A 25,629-nucleotide genomic window follows, 5' to 3' on the forward strand; every position below is an offset into this window, starting at 1 on the left:
CACTCCTAGAGTAATGGACAGATAAAGGTTTCACAAATAGAAAATCTCCCTTCACGCTCCTCAGGGTTCTTCCAGAACATTTCCTGTTATGATTTACTGGTTTATTTCAGCCACAGGAAATGTAGAACCTGCCCTGCTCAAAAGAAGCTGCAGATCTAAGGGAAGCAAAAAAAATCCTAAAACACTATTTCCACCTTAACTAATTTGGTAGTTCAGCTTTCTAGTCCCAAAGGGATCATTAGCAGGAAAGTTATATAAAATTAAAGAAATGCCCTATACCACACTAAGCTAATCATCTAAGCTCCTTTAATAGACAAAGAAAAGAGCTGATATTGCTGGCTTTAACTCCTCTCATTCTAAATTAAAAAAAAAATTCAGAGGGATCAAGCTGGTGAAGTCACTGTCTGTTCCCCAGATTTCAGCAGGAATCAAAATGGTAGCTTAGACATCAGTGTTTTTAGCAAGATAAGGTAAATGCCATCCAGAGGTTAAATGCAGATCTGAAAACATATTTGGTTACCTAACTCCCTGCTCCCCTTAAGATTAGTATTTATGTGATTAAATAAATGTTAAGTAAATTTTGTGACCAAGGAAAGGAACTCAAGTATCCCAATTCCTCACCTATCCCCCAAGCCATTATATTAGACTTTTCATGGCCCCGCTGACTTCAATGGAAGCATTCAGCAGTGTCCACACAGATGAAACACAAGTGAGAGTCCTCAGAGTGAAACACAATCTCATGTTGCAAATTTAAAAGAGAACAAGTGCAGGTAATTCCTCTGTAGAGGTTCTGACTCATCAGTAGGCCATGGCTTAGTTTTACAGCAACCATCTTATATACAGCAGGAAAACCATCTTTCTTATATAATCCCACATGTAGAAAGAAAGATACACACACTTAGAAATATTTAGACTGTACAGTTGATATTCACATTAGTGAACCCCCAAATCCATTAAAACTATGAATGAAAGCAGCACTAAGGATGAAAGTAGTAAAATACACAAGCAAAGTGGTCCAAGTTAAGGTGATGTGACCAGGCAAGAGTAGGATGAAGCCACAAACACTACACAAAAGAAATCCCAGTAATCCCTGATAATTTTAGGAGAACATTGTTTTTTTCTGGTCCCTAAACTGGATGTCTTATAAAACCTTAAGTGTTTTAACACAACACACTTGAGAACCTGTGCAGTGCCATTAAATGCAGGTTGCCAAATATCACATCACTGGCTGCAACTAGTCCTTGATGGAGAAGAGCAAAACAAAACAAAAAGTTCCAGAGATCAAGTTAAAAAACAAAGTTACAATCACCATTTAACATCCTGCACTACATTTTACTTTGGCTGTTTTGTGGTACAATTGTCTTGATGAAGGCCAAAATAACCTTTACTCTTTAACAACCAATCAAGCATCTGGTGAATTAGAAACAATTTCCAATTCATCTCCTTAGGAGACTTAGTTTGCATTTTAAAATTCCTTCCCATACACATTATAGTTTCTTCTGAAATGAATGAATGTTTCCTGAAGAGACATTATAATCAAAGTAAACCTTGTAACAATAAGGCACAAATGATATACCTTGGTTTCATTTTTAAAGCAGATGAAAATTTACTAATAAAAATACATACCATAAACCGTGAGTTTAAAAATCATATACATGTAAGACCTCTGGGAATGGTTTAAATACACATGCACATCATTATGCAATTCTGGCAGGAAATACGCCTTGTTCTAAATGGAAGTTGAGACAGATCAAGGGTGTATTTGGATGGTAGCAGTCAGAAACTGATCTGATGTTTCACAACACTAACACCAAAACTCTGAGCTACTTTCTATTAGTGATTTTCTTCCCTATCTTCAATAATTACACCAGAATAATCCAGCTATAGCATATCCCCAAAGAAATTCAGCAGTGCTTTTATTACACATCAGGACATGATTAATAGCCACTAGGCTACTAGTTGTTACTCTAGGCTACTTCCAACCCAGAATGAGAATCACTGTTTGTGTTTGGACAGTGCAAAGCAAGTACTCCAGTAGCTACAGAAAGTAAGATTTGAAAGTGATTCACATTTGACAGTGCATTTTGCCACTGAAAACTCTGACAGTTGAAGTGGAAGAAATATGCGTAAAGAGGCTTAAAACAAATCTGCAGTCGTTCTGGATTATGAAGTGCTTCTACAGCATGCAATGGCTTTGTTGTATACACTCAAGTGCTAATAATCTCTGTTCAAAAGGAACACTGTGCCTTTGACAGAAATTAAATAACCTGCAAAACTCCATGTTGTCAATGATATTCTGGGGAGAAAAGGATGGTGAGACGAAATGGCAACTGCAAATCCCTGAATCTCTTGTTGCATCAGTTGTGCCAGGAGCATTCAATGCCTACACAAATTGAAGAGCAGGGCCCCCAAAACCTTTGTCTCACAGCCAGCACAGAAGAGCCAAGAGACCTGATAGGGCTGAGCTACTCCTCACATCAGCTTTGAAAAGCTGACACATAAAAATTCATTTTATGATGGAAAAAAAAATCCAAACGTGATCGTAGTTGGGCTATGTTCTACTATCACATTTGAATGGCTTTTAAATTTCCCTTCTCTATGATTAAATTCTAATTAATAAAAACACATCACATGGAATTTTTTCTAATTACATGCACATACATGTAAGAATAATCACAAAAGTTTTAGCATGAACGTGTTGAAAGATCCTACTTACCTGGAACAAAAGCTTAATTCACCTTGGTCACGGATAATGGTCTAGGACCAGCCCAATATTGCAGGAAATTCTTGGATAATGTGGTGATTAAAATCCCTTACAGAATTCCATTTTTTCTTCCACTATGGATTTCTCCAGTCTCTTATATCTGTAAAGTGGCAGTGTTGGTGCTTCTGCTTTTCAGTGTGGCACTCCAGAATTTGACTAGAGACTACTAAAGTACCCTAGACTACACCAGCAGTGCTCAAGTTTTAAAATTACAGTATTTGTCAAAACCATTTTTTATTTAATTTTTAAATTTCCCCCTCCATATAGGTTTCTTCCTGTTTGCTCTTTCAGTCTATGTTTTCCTGTCTTTCTGCATTTTAGCACTGTTAGATAGATACTATCTATCTAAATGATACCCACTTTATTCAGATTCTGGGCTGAGTGCTCCCCTCAGTCTAGTATTAAGAGATTTTTCAATTGTTTAGCTAAAATAGGTACCCATCACAGGTTAAGATGGATGAGAAATGCAATAGAGGATGTGCTATCATAAAATCTCACATTCATGGCAGGCAATGCTCCTACACATTAAACCAAAGCCCTCTTTAAAAGTGAATGTGTTTTTTTAAGTTGTACATTTTTGAGAAGCATTCTGTACTACAAGAACATATACTAAAGGCTGGTGACTGATCCCTGGTCTCCATGTTGAGCAACATAAAATAAAACATCCTTACTTGCTGGACATAGTCAGATTATTGATGTGGATAAAAACTGCTATTGATTTCCACATGAACAAGACCTGAAGCATCTAACAGAATACTCCTCACAGAAGCCTTGCACTGGGAGAAAGAAGAAACCAGAATCCTTCAGACAAATCATGACAATAAACCTCCACAGACACTGGCTGAAATTACACTAAGCTGAAAAGTTCATAGCCAATGTCTCTCCGGACTCAGGCATCCTTTACATCATGATGCATTTTACGGCTCTTCAATACGAAATCGAAGAGTGCACTGGAGAAGGGAGGTTCAGACATCATGCATTAAGTAATACACATATCTGATCAAGAAACCCATTTACGGAACATCCTTTGTTAACCTGGCATATTCCACATGTGGAAGCATGTCATGGTACATCTGCACAGCCCGTGGTGCAAGCTTCCCTGGTGTCATCTGCCCTTTTCAGGAGAGTCCCTGCCCCATGGCAGCAAGCACAGAGACTGTGCTTTTGAGGTGCTGAGCCAGATAAGAAGCAGTCTATCCTGGAGGGGGTGTGCCTTCTCATGGCACATGAGTATCACTCTTCACATACAGGTTCTAACTTGAAGATCATTTGAAGTTTTATTTGGGACTTCAGCATTAGCTCCATGTCAAGGGATTCAAGGGTTGCCTCAAACAGTGAGAGTCACTCAGCTACTTTCTAGTGTTACTTTCCTATTGCATCTTTGGGAGTGTAAGGCAGATGAGAAGTGCTCTGTGTACTCAAGTCTGGCATATCCAGAACCAGTCTGGACCATTTTTTTTGCTTTCAAACCAGGCTGGAATAATCCACTAGGGAGCATGTGAATAAGCCAGTTACACTGGCTTATTCACATCAGACAGTTACACTGGCTCATTAGTCATCTTCACAAAGATGAACATAGATAGTACAACTAGAAAGGAAAATTAAGCTAGAGCCATAAGAAATATGATCAGACCTGCACCCTGAACATAAATCCAGAACTGCAATCTTCAGTATTAGAGTTATATTAACTGACCTGTGAGTTTTTCCAGAACATCAAATCCATGCTTCAGAGCAATGATATCAAGAAAAGAGACTGTACCATCTTCAAACCTAAAGAATGGAATAAATGAGCACAGTAAATAAAACATGCAGCTATAGTACCGATTTTAAATCTATTTTAACAGTTACTGTTTTTATATTCAGTGAATCTAACTTGCAGAATGGGAATCCCTTAGGGATTCATCTCTCTGTCTTCTCTCAGTGTCCTGTGACAGAAAAATATGTTCTTCAAAGCAATAGAGGTTCACATAAACAGTTGCACATAGAAAGGTATAATTTTCTCCTACATAGAGTAACTATGTACTAACCTATATTGAAGTAATGGCTAATAGTTATGTTTCATGAGCTAATGTCACAAGGTCCTAAGTTACCTTCTGAGAATTTAGGGAATAGGTGAGAAGATAGATGGAGACTTGTGTCCATCCCCCCACCCCCCAATGTAATTACACAGTTGAGTTAGAAGGCTCCAGTAATCTGGTGCAAAGAGGAATCAGACAAAGAGATCACTAACAAATCTCCCCCTGTGTGCTTTTCATGGAAATTAATTTTTAACTGATCTGCAACAAGAGCATTATACAAGGATGGGGGGAGGGGGTGCCTCCCCTACCATCATCTTTTAAAGGAAATGCCAAATAGAAGCAAAACCACTGCACTGCAGCAGCCATTCCACAGTCCAAGAGGAGAAAGTGAAGCTCCAAGATGAGAATGAACTCAGGAATTGATGCACAAAAGTATTCAAGGGACCAGAAGGGACATCAAGGAAGCATGAAAATGTTTCATTTAGGCTTTGTGTGCACCACAGTCCACAATAAGTTTTAAGGAGAAATCATTCATTTTGCTTTACCACAAAGAAGAATGCAGAATAATGCAAGTGATGAAGTCAGAACTGTACAGAATTCAATATTTTGCAAGGCTGAACCTGGGGTCACAGCAAGTCTCTCAGGAATGAGCTATGCCCAAAACTGTAAATGCTGAAAATGAACCCACCTCAAATCTCATGGTTCAAGTTTAAAATTAAACTCCAACCATGAGGATGAGACCTCCAGAGTGACCTGGTGTTCTTGGATCTTTCTTGGAAAGATCAGATGATATCTACATTGAAGAATTAGTGGACAAGGTGGAAGCTAAGACACATACTCTTGGGCAAAAATACTTTAAATACACATTTAGACCAGAAAATAGGAATTTTTTTTTTTTTCCTGGATGCATAATTTTTCATAATGTATGTTAAAAGCTTTTGGTGCCACAATTAAGTATGTCTTGTGAAAAGGCTCAAAGTTTAAAAATGTCATATATCAAATGCTTTTTCTTTAATAAAACAAACATCAATAGAATAACATAATAGCTCTCATTTCTATCATAACTTTTCCTACTTCTTATTTTATTTTTTGACAGTTATCAAATATTTTCAACACTGCAAGTGGCATCATCAGGTGAAAAACATACTAACCTTCCAAAAATCTTTGGTAAAGGTCACAAAAGAAAACAAGTGTACTGTGTATATATGATAATATGTTCAGCTGCAATGAAAGACGATAGAGGCAGAAAATAATTATAATAATTATAAACCAAACTACATAATAAGAGAAAAGTGGTGCACCACTACAAGGATGAATGGTCCAAAAGAGACCACTTATGTTCACATATTTTAACATAGCACAGGCCAAAGAATCCATCCTAGAAATTCCTCAATCTTCCCTACTAATTATTAATAATTGATCTTGAACTTTAGAGGAAAAATCTTACTGGTTGTCCATGATGAAGTGCAAAATGGCCACTTGTGATTTGAAAGAGACCTAACACCAGGAATATTTTCACAGAGACCTGTGGACCAGTATCTGAGGGAAGCATTACTCTATCAAAAAAGCCAAAAAAAATGTGGGAGGATGAGAAAAGATAAGGCAGAGGCTAACAGTTGTTTCAGAATTGAGTACAGAAACCTTTTGCACTGGTTGCAGAAAAGGTCACAGCGGTCCCACATGTCTGCCAAGGAGAGATTACAAAGAGGATCCGTGAGGACGAACTGACCTGCTCTGCTCAGTAACTCACAGTGGCCAGCAAAGCAAACACTGGGAACTGCACCAGAGTAGAGACACTGGCGCTGAGCCCATCAAGGAGACTGCACAATTCCAAACAATTTTATCACTATGATACTGATAAAAGCACTTGAAAGGGCAAGAAAGGTGCCAGCCTAGATCATCAAAGACATCTGAGTCCTCCTCATAGCAAAAGGGGAGGCAATTATATTTCTGTTTATCAGATTTGATTATTAACTAAGCAGAAAACTGCAGTACATCTAGTGCAACACAATAGGAGATGTGCATAGACCATGTCACTCTTCTAAGGTTGTAAATATTTTTATTAAAATAGTTCAGAGCTTAGGAATCTTCCCTCTAAAAAAAAATAAAAAAATGCAAGTAAACAGAGTTGTGGGTTTTTGGTCAAACCTTATGCTCCAGAACAGGCCAATCGTGGCATGATATGCAGCCTGCATTTAGTCTTTCTGTATCACAAAAAAAATTACCTCCTGGGAGCTCCATGGCAAGAATCAGAATCCACAAAAGAGATTAAAATAATTCTTAAAACATCTGCTCAAAGATATGGGCAAGTCTCTCTCTCTACAATTTAGACATGAACTATTTTGTAACATTCCTCTCTTCTATTTTGTTTGTTCATATGGCCCCCTCTATTCCTACATTATCAGCTTCCCTGTTCTGATTAACAAAGCACAAATATATTGTTATTCATGCAATATGTATATTTACACTACTTCCTGTGCACTTGACTCTCATATATCCTTCAGATTTAGCAAATACCTGGTGTTCAACCTCATGTCAAAATTTTCAGGAATAATGCATTAATTCTGATATTTAGCACATTAAGCCTTAAGTGCAATAGCAATAGTGCCATGACAAAACATAATGCTATGAAGAGCAGCTATTCCCTTCTTGGGACAACAAAAAGCTCTGCCTCAGAATATTTAACCATATTTGAGATGGAGAGAAAACATGCTCCTTGAATTGCAAAACATTGGCTTCAATGGTTATTTTTCTGTTTAGTGCAATTGATGCTTCAAATAAACTGTTTCCCCACTCCGTGGCAGTTGCAGTATTAGAATAATCAGTTCAGGATGAAGTTCATTTGAATGCTGGTCTAGAAGCCACTTCCTGAAGTAATCAAGATTTTGCAGCTGATGATGTATAAAGGATACTTACAAAGGCTAATACTGAGGAATACCAACCCGAGGAACAAGAAGCTTACCTCTCTTATCTAGTTCTTATTATAATTGATCTCACTTAATCATGTCTGGGATGAGCTCAGTTGCTTAGCTGATTGTGTTTGTGAAGCCCTAATAGCATTTCACATCCAATTGCTATCTGACAAACTGACTAAGCAACTCGTGGTATAACAAAGAACAGAGCTTCGTGCCTAACATCTGTCCAGGAGTTAATGAAGCTGATGAGCTGCTCTCCCTTTCTAAGTCACATGAAAACTCTGCTTTTAGAAGCAAAAATTTTTGAGTCACAAGAGAAAAGTATTGCTTTATTGCCTTTAGGATCTTCCTAGGGATGGAGATGGGCTAGTCTTTCTTTGAATTTTTATTCAACTGGTTCTTATGACACTTCTCTGTCACACTTCTGCATATAAATGCTATTTTCTAAAGACACCATCCCATACTTCAGGGCAACTGAAACACAAAAGAAAATTGTGACATCTTGGGCAGTTTCAATTTCTCTTGCCCTTAGACAGGTCACCTTTACACAGAAATATGATGACAAGAATACTGGCCTGGACAGATGTGACTGGAAATAAAGTGCTGAAAAGCTAAAAAAAACCCTTCATGTTTGAAAATAGGACTTAGAGGAAATTTGGTGGAAGGCAAAGATATTATCCTGGAGTTGGACAGCACTGACTTAAGTCAAGACTTCAGAAATTTCCTCATGATCAATCAACCAATGCTGAGGTGGTGAAATATCTTTCATAATATAAGCTATTCTGCATATAAAAAGTATACAAGGGATGCCTTTTAGGAGTTTTGGGTGGAAGCATCTGCTGCTGGATTGGAATGCTAACTTGCTTAGCAGGCAGATGAGTGATTGAGTTGTTTGAGGGTTTTTTTTTTTGCTTTGGGTTTTTTGTTCAATTCATTTGTGCAGATAAAGCAAATCCAGATGCACAGAAATTCTATCTGTGCACAGAATCACAGATTCATAGCATTCTATGAATAGTTAGAGGGAATTCCATTTTAGAGGGAACCTCAAGAATCATCCGGTCCAACCTTTCTTTGCAAAAACACGGTCTAAACAAGATGGCACATTTTGTGCAGCTAAATCTTAAAAGTGTGCAATGTTGGGGAATCCATCACTTCCCTGAGCAGATTATTCCAATGGCTGATTGTTTGCATTGGGAATGTTGAGTCAGAATCTCTTCAGGAGTAACTCATTAACTCCCATATTTCCCATGTGACTCCTTGAACAAAAAGAAGTTTCCATCTTCTTTGTAGCCACCCTTTAAATTCTGGAATAAGGTGATAAGGTTTCCCTTCTAAAATCTAAACCATTTGTCTTACTAGTCACCTTCAGCATGCTCAGCAAGATCCCAAATTCCACAATATTGTGATCACAAAATCATTGCTAACTGAGATATAAATGAAAGCAGTTTTTCTTGGTTTGCATGTAGCAGATGAAGCAGTGTCTCTTTCCTGGCAGGTACAGCTAACATATGTATAAAAAAGTGGTTCCCCACAAATTTCCAAAATTTGATAAATGATATGTTAGCTATTGTTTGTTTTTCCAAAAAATGTTTAGGGTGTTGAAGTCACCCATAAGAACAGGGTTCTTGGTGATTTGAAGCTTGCTTAGGTGACACAAATATTGCTTTGTTTGCCTTACTGCCTCGGTTTGGAGGTCAATAGCAGATGCCTCCTGTAAAATCCTCCTTGGAGATTACCACTGTAATCTCAAAGGCATTAGATGAGGCTTCTGTAATCACTGTATTTGACTTCTGTCCATTCAAGGCTCTCTTTTGTAAGATCACATTTACACTCTTTAACTTAGAGTATGACTCCTCCTCCTCTTCTTTCCTGCCTGTCTTTACAAAAGAGCCTTTAACTACCTATTACAATCCTCTGCTCAAGCCAGTTGTCTCACCGTGTTTAAGTTATTCCTACAATATCATAACTTTTTGACTGGGCATGGAGCTCCAGTTCCTCCTGTCTGTTTCCCAGGCTGCATGCACTTATATGTATACACTTGGTAGTTGGTGTTCTAGCTCTCACCTTGGGAGGCAGCTAAGGAACATTTCCATATGTGCAGTTCCTACCCAGAGCACAGGCCAGAGCACTGAAACTTTGATAAAAATCCCATCACAAGGTCAAAAATAATCCTGCTCATTTGAGAGCATTTCTGAGTCAATGTAAAGTGCAACAAAGGAGCACGGGGGGAACATCACTGTCAGCCAGCTGCCACTCTCCCTTACACCAGGGTAATGACGCCATTTCAGTCAAATGAACAGAAGTCATCACCGAGTTTCTAAAGCAGGTAAAAGAGAAATTAAATCCACCAAGAATGCATATTTCTTGAATAAGCTGCTTTTCTTTTTTTTTTTTCTTTTTTTTAAACACTCCTCAAGAGTGGAGCTGAGCTTTGAAGTGAGACGTTACATGAGTTCCTTTCATCTTTTCAATTCATTTATTTTCATCTAATTAAAAAATACAACAATACAGAGAGGTTCTCGGTATGCATTTAAAAGTAGTTCATTCAGATGCTATTTTTCAGCTCTTAGAGATAATCCACATCACCACCACATGAAACATCTGTCCTGGCAAATTAAATTTTTACATTTTATATATTTTCATGTTTATTCTAAAGTGACATTTTCTGGAATTACAACAGCACCAAGGGTATACAGTATGAAGCTCATGGCTGTAAGAACAGACTGTTTTCAGCCATATTCATGTTCTTAGGTTGGTAATTGCCATCTCTGATATTAGCAGGGGAACAGATTTTAATTGGTCTCACTGCTTTCCAACATCAAAACCCAACATTTGCAGAAGGACCAATATTTGTTTTGCTTTTCTTTGATTCAAAATATATCATTATTAGGCTTTCCCAAACCTTTAGGGCCCTGCTCTGCTCTATAGAACTTTTAGCAACTCCTCCCGAGACAAAGTTCTCAGGTACTTTTCCAGGGTATTTGTCTATCTCCAGAGGACAGGATTCCCTTTGCCTGGCTTTGTCTCCCACAGGTGATACTCTTAATTTTTAGCAATTTGCTAGTTGACAGTATTAGTCACTTTCTTTACTGGGGGAAATCCTGGTCACATTAACACCAAGAGCTGAACTTTAAGGCAGCATCTCCCAAGACCAAGCATTTGTCTGTGGGCTTTTTGATCTTCTACTAGTAAAATCTTTGGAACGTGATATGATCCACAGATGACTAACCTCTGGTACACATTCCATTTTGACTAAATATCTTTGTTTCACACAGTGAATCCCATTGAAGCACGTAAATAAAATTAGGAGGTAGTCTGTTGTTACAGACACATATGTTACCATTAAATCATTCTTTCATAATTATCTAACATTTGTGTAATTGTCTGCACAGGAGCATACTACAGAAAGCCAAGAATTTAATGGTAGGAGGGCAGTAATAAATGTTAGACCTAAGAAAAATACACCTATCTCACCACTTCAGCAACTCCTTTTTACCTCTATTAGTGGCACATCACACAATCATGAACAGTGATTTTTTTTTTCCTCATACAATGAAAGGAGATCCAGTGCCCTAAAACCAGCCAATTGTGGAGGAGAAAATTGAATTAATAAATCAATCCATTTTTATTTTTCAAATGTCTCTGTGCATCTCTCCCTTACATACAATTTGATAAACTCCTAGCTGGTAACTTTGCTCACTATATACATCTAGAAAAATCTTCTCCATTTGCACTGAAAAGATTAGCTATCCTTAAGCCTGTTACTCAAATTGGTCTGAGCAACACACTGTGATTTTGTAGATTATCAGATCCTCAGAGCTCTGACACAATGGGTAAATTATATCTCAGGGATAACCTACTCCCCCTGTCAACCCCTACAATGACCCTCCAAAGTAAAATAATGACAAAACTACTTTCTTTTTTCCCTACTACAAGTCACTGTTCACAAAACAACCAATGCACTGCACGTCACAGGCCAAAAGTTCCCTTCCAAATTCACAAAATGGGACAATATATTTTCATTGTATTACTGTGGCAGAGGGGAAGAAACAAAAATAATCTTTCTCTTTTAAATTCCATTATACAAAGGGATATTTCCTTGAGGTATATTAAATTTAAGTCTTTAGGAACATGAGCCCTGCTAGTTAACTACCCTCAAAGAATAATATGTTCAACTATCAGCTTGTTAGCTAGCAATTTATACTCATTAATCTTGACTTGTAACTTATTAATGTCAACAAGAACCCCATTAAGGTGCAATTCAGTGTGAACAGGCGTATTGCAAATGATTTCTGTATCTGTCTGAGTATTTAACATTTGATATGCATTATACTCCCATGATTATATATCAATAATCCAAATGTTCACACCTCTGCTTCCCATGGGAAAGTAATATCCACATATAACCCCAAGTAATAGTTAAAGGGAGCAATTTGTAAAGTGTATTTGCATAAACTGTTCAGTGATCAGCTATGAGTAATGAATCATTAATAAAAATTCAAAGCTCTTTCTTTGATTATCTCCTTAAGAGGAAGAAAAGGATGAAATACATTCTGGAAGTAATTTTTTTATAGGCAAGAATCTGACCAGCTGTAATAATTTTTCTATATTTAGTATAAACAGATTTGTTTATTTCCTGAAGATTGAGATGTAATCTTCCATCCTTAAACAGGTACATTTGGGATAAAGAATAACTTTGTAATTAACTGCTAAAGATTTAAATTGAAGTATCAGTTTAAAAATTGGCAGACAAAAAGGGATCCACTTGAACATGAATTCAGTCTTAGAAACCTACACCTAAAAATATCACTGTCTAATGGTGCGTGCCAGTGAGGCAGGCCCAGAGCAGTGACCTCGGAAAAGGGTAGTGGTAACTTATATTCAGATAATGGAGAAAAATCCCTATGAGTGCTTTCCAGTGGGCGCTCTCCATTCTACACAAAGGTCTGTGCCTCGAAGAAGGGGTAGCTGCAATGCATGAACTTTATTTCCACTACAGATAAAAGTGAATTCAGCAAGACTTCTGAGCATTTTATTTCCTCACTTGAGGGGTGTGTTACTGATTACTTATCAGTAATAGGTATGAGTGGGTATGTGAAAAGACTTCTCTGATGTCATCCAAAAAGCTTCTTTCTCTAGCAAAAAAAATCTTTCCAGAGGTAATTTTCACAGGCATATGTATACCCAAGATTAGCAGAATCATTGGGAGCTGTGAATTAGGACCATCTTGTTAAACTACTCTCTGTTGAGCCACCATTTGGGAACGATGTGCTCTTCTTGCATGGCAACCCAAAAACTAACCTAAAGAACTTCAAATTATGCTACTGTCTGTAAGACAGAAGCCCAATGTATGCTCATGAATGTGAGGGGTCTGGACATGCCAATTGTACAAGATTTAACAGAGTGACACACTGAGCCCTGTGCTTGGGTCACAACAAACCCAGGCAGCACTACAGGCTGGGGGCAGAGTGGCTGGAAAGTTGCCCAGTGGAACAGGGAGGGAGCAGGGATTGTTTAGCTTGGAGAAAAGGAGGTTTTGGGGGAATCTTACTGCTCTTTACAGCTTATCTGAAAGAAGGTTGTGGCCAGGTGGGGGTCAGTCTCTTCTCCCAAGTAACAAATGACAGGACAAGAGGAAACAGCCTCAAGTTTCACAATGGGAGGTTTCAACTGGATAGTAGGAAAAAATCTCTTCACTGAATGGGTTGTCAAGCTTTGGCACGGGCTACTCGGGGCAGTGGTAGAGTCACCATCCCTGGTATTTAAAAGCTGTCTAGATGTGGCATGGAGTGACATGGTTCAGTGGGGGATTTGTAGGTGCTGGACTAACTCAGATAAAGTACAAGCAGGAAATAATTTTCATTTTTATAAACTGGAATGAGTGTTAAGTGGATTTCAGAAGCTTTCATGAATGTGCTGAATATTTCATAGGTGTCAGCAAGAATATAATGTTATCAGTGTTTTTGTCTTTTACTTCTGATGTGAACATGCATGTATGTGAAATTATTGTAGTTGGTGGCATACACCAACTACAAGTACTAACAAGTGAGCACTAATCAGCTAAATTCAGTTTAATGTATGATACATGTAGAAACAACACTGTGTATCCAGAAAGGCTGGCAGCTTGACAGAACTGGCATTATTAAATTACTGCTATGAAACAGCTTAGGTTCAGAATAGGGTCTTATTAGCTAGTTTGCATTTTGAGACCTTTGTGGTAAAAGTAAAATCATCAAAGAAGAATGGGATAAGACAAACACAAGCTATTAGCTAATAAAACATTCTAAGGTATATGAGTAGCCTTTTTATGCCTAGGGGATACAATCAACTAAGACTTTCACAAGGAAATACCCTTCTGCACCTCTTTTATGCCTGAAAAAAAAATTTTAAAAATTGTATAGTAAGGTCTGCTACAGCAAATAAGGTGCATCCTGGTAACTACTTGGTTTTACTGCTAGCTATTTTTCCACCTTGGGACTATTATATGCAGATTTCTTCCAATGCTTTTTTATTTTTCAGCATTGCTATGAGGCTTGCTAATACTTCATGCTACCTTGTGAGGTCAACAGGTAGTACCTCAGTGATGAAGACTGGGAAGTTGAAGAAGTAAGCAACTTTGCTTTCCAAGGACCAACTCTAACTGATTTCCCAAGCATGGACTGGGTATTGGGAGCTACCAAATTTCCAGAAAATTGAATTCACATCAGCAATACTGAATTTGCAAGTACCCCTAATTTCTCACTTTCAAGTACTTTGCAGCTTATACTGCAGAAAGCCAAGAACCCTTTCCATGCAACTGCCTCTCCTCTTCAACAGGAGTGCAATGATGGAGACCCCAGGAGTTTCATGTCCTCATATAATCAAAGCTGTCCTGGACCTGCATTGATAAGGTCAGCAACTGCAGGAAGTTCTGTAAATCCTCCACTCATCCAAATCCAGAAGAAAGGATCATCTGAGCTAACAATTCCTTCAAGAAGTCAGGAAAATTCTGGCATGTTACTGGGCATTGCTGATGCTTGCAGTAAGGAGCCCAGGGAGATAACTCCTCTCCCTGACTTTGACAGAAAAAAGCATGAGTCATGCAGCTGAGGAAACAATAGGGTAAAGGAACAGCAGAGGGTTAGGAGTGTGTGCATCAACAGAGAAATAAAAACTTTAATATTCATAGAAGCATTTGTTATGTAAGCAATATCATCCCAGCTATCACCCAAAGAGAAAACAGGATAATGAGTGGGTAAAAAAAGCAGAGATATTTATATGCTAGGACAAAGTACATGGGCTACAAAGTGGAGGAATTAGAGCCACTCTAGGACACTACCTTATTAGTATGTGGTAGAAAAATAACCACAAACAGAAGTCATGCTAAAGAAAACACAGATAAATATAGGAGAGACAGTGATGAAGAAAACGGAAATGTTTTGAATTGAAATGCCTTTGGTGAGATGTTCAAGACAAGAAGGACTAGTTGGTAAGATTTTGCTATAGGCTATCTAGCTATGTAGGAAAAACAAAAGTTTTTTAATCCAACACATACTTTTCTATAACTCTCACAGAAATAAAAAACCTTTAGTTTTTCTTCAAGCAAAACTAAGATAAAAGAAATGGTCAGGTTCAATTATTGCTTAATATCAGAGCCAAACCCAAACAAAACTTTCTACAAATAAGATAATTACCTGAAAAATGGCTTTTGCAAACAGTTATACAATACACAATAGGCGACTGATTGAAACTCTGGTCAGAGGAATTACAAGTTTATGTCATAGATGGAAAAATAACCTCAAATGAAATTTTGAATGTGACTGGAGCAAAATGAGACATTAATGAAGCTACTTGGCCAGGAAAACTGAACTGAAATCATCAAATACTTAGATAAAGAGAAGACTTAAAATTACTTGAAGTTGAGGTTAAAAAACATATGGATCCCAAAAGTATGAAAGAAATAAAAAAAAATGAACTTTTAGAGAAAGCCTCCAGTCATAACCTGCACTTAAAAAAAAACCCTTCTTATGAGAAATGTTAGTACTTCTTATTTATGATGACATGAAAGCAGAAGAAATACTGCTCAGGGAAGGAAGCTACTGCTGGAAAAACAGAAAGAACAGGGATAAAGTGAGAATTCCCAGGAGCCAAGCCCTGACAAAACAAATCTAACTGTACAGTGAACTATTCTTTATATACAAACAATGGAAAATATTAAGGATATATAATGACATAGAAATATATATAAAAAAAGGAATATAAATAAAACGAAAAGTATTATTATTGTTATTCAAGAAGCAAAGAGCTGGTGGAAAAGTCTGAAAACTACCTGAGTACTTGGACTCAGATTTTAAGAAGGACTGATGAAAAACAGGTCAGGAGAGGGTGACTCATGGCTGAAAGTGTATGGAAAGTATCAAAATGGAAGTTATTGCAACTGGTGTGTAAACTCATTTCAAAGATTTTAATGTAGTTGAACACAGACAGACAGATGAACTATGTCCCAGAATTAAGAAATTGGCATGAAAAACTCCCTAAGACAAATAACACAAGCCAGTAAGCAAATTTTTCAAACCAAGAATGGAAACCAGAAAACACAGTATTTCTACTGAAGAAAGGGAAACAAAAGTTATCCAGGGAACAACACATTTGTTAGCTTGAACTCAGTGTCATGTACATTCTGAAACAAGTTCAGAATGAAAGTAGAATTAAATGAGTAAATAAAAGCATGCTCAAATGTATCATGGATTGTGCCAATGGAAAATCCCAAACAGGCTGCCATTTAAAAAGCACATTATTTTTCTAGGCAAAGAAAATGCAGAACTAATTTATCTGGCTTTCAGTAAAATACTACCTCTAGTGTCATATGACAAACTTATAGAACAAAGAATATTAGAAGAGTGTAATAGTGGGCCAAGCAATTGTGCTGAAAGGGGTACTATTATGCTTGATAAAGGTTTCCCATTTAATTCCTTGAGCACTGGCTTTGGGACAAGTATCTCTTTTAGTAGTCTCAGTCATGATCCTGGCATATAAGGTAGGAATGTAAAGATAAAATGGGCTGCTGAAGTGACAGTCTCCAGACTGTTAGCACTGGAGATGGGGCTGTATAATGTATGCAGTAGGCAACAGATAATGTTGAAAACCCTAAAAACAGAAATGAGATTAAATGTATAATATGCTATAATGTATGATAAGTACATCATCATGCATAAGCCCTATTATGCACTTAGGGATTACTGACATTAACTTCTGCCATGAACTGGAGGACTGTCATCCAAAATATTAGATTTGCCAGTCTATCAGATCAGCTATCAGCCATCAGGATGACAAACAGGAAAACATGCTAGGACTTACAGATAGAAAAATAAGAACACCATTAATAAAGGTTTGATAAGATTTTCTGTGCAGGCTGTATATGATGAACAGAGAAAAGGAAAGTGCATCTTAGAGTGTTTGGTTCACTTAGTATGGAAAATTCAAATCTAAGTAGAACTGCTTGGTAGATCTAAAGCTGGAAAAGGTGGGTAATAACCAGGAAGGAAAAACAACTACAGGACAAAATGCAGATAAATGACCAAACTGACCACAAGGTAGTATAAAATGCAAATTGAAAGTTCATGAACATCCAAGACATGAGATTATAGAACGATTTCCCAACATCCCAACATAAGAAGCAGGAACAAACCAAAACCAACATATGCTCCTTCCCCTGTCCCAAATGTATCTCTCTCATTCTGCACACAAGCTCAGTATAAAGAGGGGATCATATAGTGCAGGCATCTTTCACCACAAATAGGTTGATTACATGACCCAGAAAGTTTTTTGTCCCCTTCCAAGACTCAAAAAAACGAAAATGCCAAAATAGCAACTCATTTTTACTTTCTGAACCTGCATATGAAAATAACACAAATGCACAAGTTTGTTACTTTGGGAACCCCTGAAAATCCTGGGGTCATCCTTCTTGATGATTTCCCTGTGACCAAGTCAGTTCCATTTGACATGCAATTAGGGTGACACCATCTTGCTCAACATCAGTTGTGTAAGAGACTACTGAGACAAGAGCAAAAGAAATGCAAGTACTGACAGGGTTTCTTTTCTTATAAATTTGTGTGCAGATTCTACAGTATGGAGTATTGACTAGTTCCCTATGCTTCCATAAGGAGGGTCTGTGGTAATGGTAGTAAGGAATAAATAGATCATTTTCTTTAGATTGATCATCACAGAAGTAAAAGGTGATCTTGACAGCTGTATGATTTTATAAGATGATGTTAAGACAGTAAACCCACCTCCATTAATGTTTCTTTTTCACTTAAGAGTACAGGACATTTCTCTGCTTCAATCATACTAGACACAGAAGAATCACCAAGAAAGAAAAATTGCACAGTGACGCTGTAATACAAAACACTCATTTCAAAAACTCAGCATGCACCAGTACAGCAAGTCATATATTCCTACTTATGAATAGAAGCACTTTCAAAATTCAGCTCTCAATGGTCTATAATTCTCCTGGACAAAAATATATTAATTTTTTGTAAATGCTATAGACAGTGTTGCTATATGCATAAGAGAAAATATTTGCATGCAAGTTTTACCAAATTGCACTCACCACCATAGAAAAATAGGTAAGTTTTCTGTAAAAATACCATTGGAAAAAAAATCTTCTCATAGCTCATTTACAACCAAAGACTAAGCAGGGCTGAAATGAACCTACTTCCACTAGTTTGATTTTTTAGGCAGAACATATATATATTTCAGGGACATTCAGGCAGGTAAGTGATGCTTGTAAAATAATAGTCAGTGAAGGTATCTGGTGTGAGTAGAAATATCCAATAGGTGAACCAGGTGACATTGCTCCAAATAGAGTACATATAGTTGACTAAATGTAGATATCTTCCTCTTCACACTTGCTAACCACTGAAAATGGTAGAAAGCAGGTAGCTTTGTATGCAAGGAATTCATAATATACAGAGGAAAGTATAATCCCACTTCAAAGTAGGCTTGGTACTACACAAGTAATAAAGTACTTTCCTAAAACAGAGTCTTAAGAAGATAGCAAAGAGAGCAAAAATTCATTCTTTAGTTGCCATGAACTCTGACTGAGCCAATAGGGTGCTGTGGTGGTGCACCACAGCACAATGGGAAGCAGCACAAAACATTACTGCCCTCAGCTTGGCTGCCAGACTCCCAGATTGCCCAGCACAAATGAAAAGAGTTTTCATCAGCAGAATGGGAGCTCCCCAAAGGCAGAAAGTTCTGCAGTGGAAAATAAATGTGAATTTGGAGAGAAAAGGTACATAGAGCTGCCATTCAAAAATACAATATACATTTTATAGGAAAATACAGGAAACTTAGTAGTATTAAGGCTGAAATACCACCCAGACAGTATGTTTGGTGGTCAGAGGGATCCCAGATTTAAAATTTAGTTCAACACTAGTCTTCCATGTAAAACAGCAGAAATCTGAAATGTCATATGTCACCTTAAAATGACATAAGCAGTGGGTCTCTGGAAAGTTTTGCTTTGAAAATGATTATTCACATAATTAATTCCAAATGTATTTCAGATTTTTAATCTCTTAATATATGTAGAAAACCCCATATAAAAACCTAATAAGACTGTCAGCCCATTCAGTATTTTGATGTATCAGCTATGCCTTCAGAAGATTTCTTTTCTACAACCCCCCCTTCCCCGTGTATGTTAATGTTTGCTTTACTGGTTATAATTACTGAAAAAAATCCAGTTGAGATTAGATTTCAGTTATAATTAATGATGAATGTGTCAAAGTATTATGATGTTGTTTATCACACTGCTTGCAATGTAATTTAGTGCAATAATACTAAGGCTTGCTATGTGACAGTTATTTAGCATTTAAGTCTTCTTAAGATGCTCTGCAGAGTATCCTGAATGTTAACTATGGAAAGATTATTTTATACAAAAGCAGCTTCAGGCAAAATGTAGTGACAACTTGCTAGAGCCCAGCAAAACCTCTTAAATCTTATGTCATCTATGAGCTGAAACATAATAATTAAATAATCTAGACATGTTGTAAAGCTAATGAGAAATCCAAAGGATAAAATTAAAAATTGACATTAATAGGGCAGCTTAACCATATGAGGGAATAAACAATCATTGTTCTTTCTCGTACAATTTCTGAAGAAATATCTTTCTTTTCAATGTGTATGTACACATAAAAGATTAAAACCTCAGATCCTGGGGGAAAAAAAAATTAATAACTTTGGATACCATAGACAGACAGCTCAGGGTATTTTAAGGTAAGTCTTAGCTGTCCTAGTCTGTTGTGTTGGGGTTTTTTTTGTTGACTTGTTTTTGTTGTTTTTTTTTTTTTTTTTCTCTTTGTATCCACTAAATTAATTTTCTTTTCAACTCAGACATGGTCCTAAGAATTTTCCACTGTCATGGGGTCCCCATTGTATTTACTTGAATGCTTGTGAATCCTGTCACTGGCCTGGGGCCTTTTTCTGCAATGAATGTGCACATTTGCCCTGAGGCGCTGTGTCCCAGCACAGAGCTGCTGCACATGACCTCAGATTGAAAAGGAAAGCAGTAGTTTTGCATATATTGACTGTGATGACCTTAGACAAAGGTAATTAACTGCTACATATTTTTACCAGGAAAATATCAGGCATGGTGGGAAACAAGAATATGTTAATTATTTTTGTAGTTAGCACAGCTAAAATGAGTTTCAACATTCAGTCCAAATCTAGTTTAAGAAAATCTGTACACATACACAGAAAATCAGTTCATTTGGGGATGTTGTTTTTAAGTTGCAGCATGCTGAAAACATATAAATATATAAAATATATAAAATTCAAAATTCTCAACAGAATTTATTTATTTTGTTGTGGCTTTTCACTGTGCCATATAGTATTCTGTGCATATATGACAATGCATATAAAATTTACTAACATGTTGTTATCTCATCCTCCTAAACCCAAACACACTTGAGGGACACAATTATAGGCTCTGATTAAAAAGCACAGTTTTCCACAAATTCTTCTGAAAACAAAGCTAATGCTAAAAGTGCTGCCATTCTTGTAGAAAGAAATCTAAATCAATTGTCATTGCTTTAGTATAAATATTACTAGTATCTTGCTGACATATGCGAACTGCAAAAAGTCTAAAATTTTTTTTCACTTGTAGCCATTGAAAATAACTGTGTTTTTGTAGCAAGCATATTCTCTAGTTTTTATAGTATCTAGCAAACTAGTGCTCTTTAGGCTATTTTCTGGCTTATACTTTATATTTTTGGGGAAGGGATATATCTGATAATACACGGTTAAGAACATTATACCTAATGAAATTTTGCATTTGCTAATGTTTCTAAAGCTACGTTAGTAATTGGAATTCAGCTCTGCCGACATGAAGTTTAATACAACTTGACTAATGTATTTGTTCAATTAACCAACATAGCATCTATTAAAATTCTGGTGTTCAAACTCACCAGAGCCATTTCAAAGACTCCTTTGAGAAAGCCAGAATAAATTAGAGAGATAAGTGGAAGATTTTTGAGAGGTACAACGTTTGATATGGGCACATTTATAATCAAATAAACTTGGGAAATTTTAAGCTTTTCAAAAAGAATCAGCATTTTTTACCACCTTATGTACCATAAAAACAAATACCAATGATAGAACTGAAGGTAACATGAACTACCCATAGAGATGGATATTGATTAGCAAGAGAGATCCTGGTAAAATTCCACTCTCAAGAAGCACTTGGCCATGGGCCTGCAGAGTTCGGCTACTAATTTTAAGTTGAGCCTCAGAGCTTTTGAATTATTCTAATGACAATCCTGCTAGCAGCAACAAGTTCTGTGGACAAATTTATCATGGACTGTAATCAGAATTTGTGGCTCCTTTTTCCTTTACTTCCTCCCTCTGCACAATGGCAGATGTCACCAAGAAGCGTGTTTGTGCACTCTTGAGAAAAAGCATCAAGCTGCCTATTTCTGCTCATAACACCCATGTCCACAGAGAGAGAAGGTGTTTGGGGAATTTTCTGGAGAGACTGGCAGAGAGATACATTGCTGGCTACCACCACAAGATGTTCTCATGGAATACTGATGCCTATATCTAAGTTCACTGTCCTTCAGAACTTGCCCTTACCCTTGGTCTAATAGGTGCCCATCTGCTATGCTGACTTTACTTGCACTTTGTCCAAAGGATTGAAGCTATTTTTTAATTTTAAATAGTAACATTAAAAATGAAGGTTTTCATTAAAGTTATGGGAGTCATCTTGATGTCCCAGCTTTTGGGCAGATACATGGCACTTAGTTCAGATTCCAACCAAGTGAAATCATGCATGTCATCCATTGATGTGAAGAAATGTAAGTTGAGTAATTTCATATTTCTTTCCTATATACCTGTGAGATGTAAGTCATCAATGTTTATCCTGATGAGAATAAATTGGACACTTTCCAAACAATTACTCATCAGCACCAGTTCAGGAACACATTCAACCATTCAGCTCCTCCAGCTACCTCACACCCCTCTGCACGCTGGGTCAGCTCTGTGCTAACCACTGTGAGCAGGTTATAAATTAATACCTTGTGTCCTTCACAGACATCTTTCCCATAAAGAGATGCTAATGAAATACAAGCAACATACATTAACCTAAATGCTACTTTAAGTTTATCTTCATTTATGTTTTCTTCAGCCACTATATAAAACCAAATCTTACTGAAGCTCTGACTGACCTTTTTTCACACACATGCCAAAAATGAATACTTCTCTCTTGCTTTACAAAGGTGAACCGGAGTTTAAGTAGACAAGAGCTGCAGTTTCCATTTTGAGATATTGAAACAGGAACTGCATTTGGGTTCTGTTTTCAAATGCTGGGAGTAGCTACTGTTCTGCCAACTGACCAATGATGGATTTCAGAGTTTAGCAAAGGCATTAGTTTTAAACACATTAAGGGCATAACAGTTTGGGAGAAATAAAATCTGTGTCCACTTTCAAAATCTATGTTAACCAGCAAAAATACATATCCTAAATTACAACAAAAAATTATGTAAATTGAAAAATAGAGGGGAGCATATACATAAATAAATTCTAATTATTTCCTTTAGTCACAAAATGATTGTCCCAGATTGCAAGACAAGATGTATTCCATTTGCCATCTGTATAGCAGTTGTCTTCTGTTAAGTGAGCAGTTTTTCTTATCTCTTTCACAACCAATTCTCCCTCCAGGGAGACATCTGCTGATAATGGGCTATTGAATGTCACTGTATGACTGATAAAAGTTACAGTATCCCATTGTGAGATGCTCCACTCAGAGGGAGGAGCCAAACATTCCTAACTGGATATAACCTGGGTTTTTTGGGACACCAGACTCAGCCTTTTCCGCTGGATTTCCAGGGGGACTGCAGCCATTCCAATTTGGACGGCTTCCAACACCCTGACCAAAAAGGGTGTCAGGTTGTATTCTGACTCTGTCACTGGTTTTTCTTGGTATTATTACATGTATTCTGTTTTCTTTTTCACTTTTCCTAATAAAATGTATTTCTGACTTGGAGTCTATCACTGGTTTTGTTTTCAAACCAGAAGAGATAGAATCATAAATGTTGGAAAAAACCTCTAGGATCACCACGTCCAACTGCTAACCCAGCACTGACATGTTCACTAAAAACACCCCCAAGAGTCACATCCACATGCCTTTTGAACACTACTGGGGTTGGTGATCCACCACTTTCCCTGGGCAGCCTATCTCAATGCCAGGCCAACATTTCAGGGAAGACATTTTCCCCAGTTATTAATCTAAACCTCCCCTGGAGCAACTTGAGGCCATTTCCTCTCATCCTGTTGCTTGTTACCTGGGAGAAAGAGACTGAATCATAGGCTATTACTCCTTTAAGGAGCCACAGTGCACTGGCAGATTGCAGACTGAATAATGAAGAGCAAACAATCGTATTGTGTATATCTAAGACACAAAGCTGCACAGAGCAACTGTCTAAAAAAAGAATGTCATCTGGAAAAGGACAAGAACTCCCTAAAGTGAGTAGAGAAATGAAAATATTTAGTCTCAGAGCCTCTGAAAATCACAAATTAACATGACTGCTTAACATACGCCAGGAATGCTTAAAGTATCAAGGGACTATTTGAAAGCAATGAAGAAGATACCAAATAAATGCATTATAAACAACAATAGCACTATACAGACTCTACTGTATGTAGTCGCCCTTGTCGGAAAAACTGTACAATTTGAGAGGCATGTGACCAGGTAACATGGTCTTGCTAATATAATTTGTGTACTTTGAGTCAGAAGCAGCAGCAGCAGAGGACCACAGAGCATTTATTGATGTAAAATGAAAAAATAAACAATCTGTTTTTTTTCTAGTTGCTTCTCCTATTTTCTTTTCAGAAATGAATCCTTCCAAAGCAAGACAGTGTGGGTGCAACTCTTGTGAACAGCAGGTATGTACATACTCGCCCTTAGCAAACAAAGCAAGCTGGCACATCTTAGCTGTTCTACCTCCTCAGATGTCTTGGTACATACTGATTAGCCTAAGGCAAATATTTATGCTAAATAAGGATATAATGCTAAGTAAGTCTCTGCACTGTTCACTCTCAGAGACAATGGATCCTCACTCAATGTTCTGGAAGACTGTGCTTTTCTGGAAAGGCATCTGCTGTGTTTAGTCAATCCAGCAGCCATAAATCTCTTTTACTGCACATGTACAAATTAACTATGCTTGCCCAGGTAAAAATAATTTATATTTAAAGAAGTAGCATTTTTAGGAGCGAACAGTCTTTCTAACTCAATGAAGGGTAAACTCCATACACACGCAAAATTTTAATCTAGGAGGCTGCTTTGAAGTTGAGCCACCTAAACTGTATTACTTTCTGGTGCTAAAACTCTGCTTTCAAAGAACATACATTGTCAATGACAGAAAAATCCATGTTTACTTCCAACACAGTCAGCTAAAATCTCATTCTTCAACAATGAACATATTATGGCAAGAGTAGGTTAGAGATAAACTAAATTGAATATAGTGTAATTATATATAATTGTAATTGTAATGGTAATTATTTTTCTTAATTTGCATTATCAAATGTGGCTAAGGAAATATTTATAATGTAATTGTTATGCACACTGGCAGAATCATAATTCACACTGTAAATACAGAGCGTTCTCTGAAGCTTTTCTTAAGAGTGAAGTATAATCAGGGGATTGAAAAACAAAACCAGAAAAAACAATGGAGTGAAAACAGAATAATGAGCCAACAGTTCCTTAGAATAATCTTACAAGGAAGATCATAAAAATGTAATTTATAAAAAACCCTTGAAAAACAGTCACACTTAGTCTGAATGTTGACATTTTCTACCCATGCAGGGTTTCTGCAAACAGGATTATTACTGATGCATCTCATATATGCCAAGGAGGTCTTATTCTCTTAGGATGCTGTTATAAGGCAATGCTTAAAGGGAGAAGACAAACTTTGAACTTTTCAGTCATAAAGAAATCCTCATTTTAAATGGTAATCAAATTGCAGGATCAAAAGGATTCAGGGTTTTATCGCTCCATTGACTGTATTTTTCCTGCAATCAGGGAAGTAATTGAAATAAAAATATTAAGACAGAAAGTTGGAAATAGTACAAGGTAACACTGTCTTCTTGGATCTGCTGAGAGACTGCAAGAAGACCCAGGAGGAACCTCAGGTTCCAAATCTAATTGGGGCTGTAGATATATACATCATTAAATAAAGAAAACACAATAGACACCGTGCCTCACTAATTTTTAGTTGCCTGAGGTTGCAGAACCAAGTTCATCTTTGAATGTAAGATGGTGTCTAAAAATCTAAGTACATGGAAATGAAAAAAATAAAAATCATAGATCTAAACACTACCGCTAACTATTTTTTAAATTCCTTTTAGGATTAGGGTTTTCAGCAGTATCTTATAAAGGAGATTATCTTTCTTTTCCTGTGCAATT

The 25,629-nt window shown here is 37.0% G+C and overlaps 1 protein-coding gene across 3 annotated transcripts in view; it reads right to left on the reverse strand.

Moving 5' to 3' along the window:
* The window catches only part of MOCOS (molybdenum cofactor sulfurase), a 211,579-nt gene that overhangs the window by 82,497 nt on the left and 103,453 nt on the right, over nt 1-25,629 (reverse strand). For all 3 annotated transcript variants that reach the window (XM_030265788.4, XM_072924395.1, XM_072924394.1), the window contains one exon: nt 4,458-4,534. In XM_030265788.4, the coding sequence (XP_030121648.4) occupies nt 4,458-4,534 (77 nt within the window). The remainder of the gene's footprint in view (nt 1-4,457; nt 4,535-25,629) is intronic.

The sequence above is a fragment of the Taeniopygia guttata genome, chromosome 2, assembly GCF_048771995.1.
Source record: "Taeniopygia guttata chromosome 2, bTaeGut7.mat, whole genome shotgun sequence".
In the NCBI taxonomy this organism is placed as follows: domain Eukaryota; kingdom Metazoa; phylum Chordata; class Aves; order Passeriformes; family Estrildidae; genus Taeniopygia; species Taeniopygia guttata.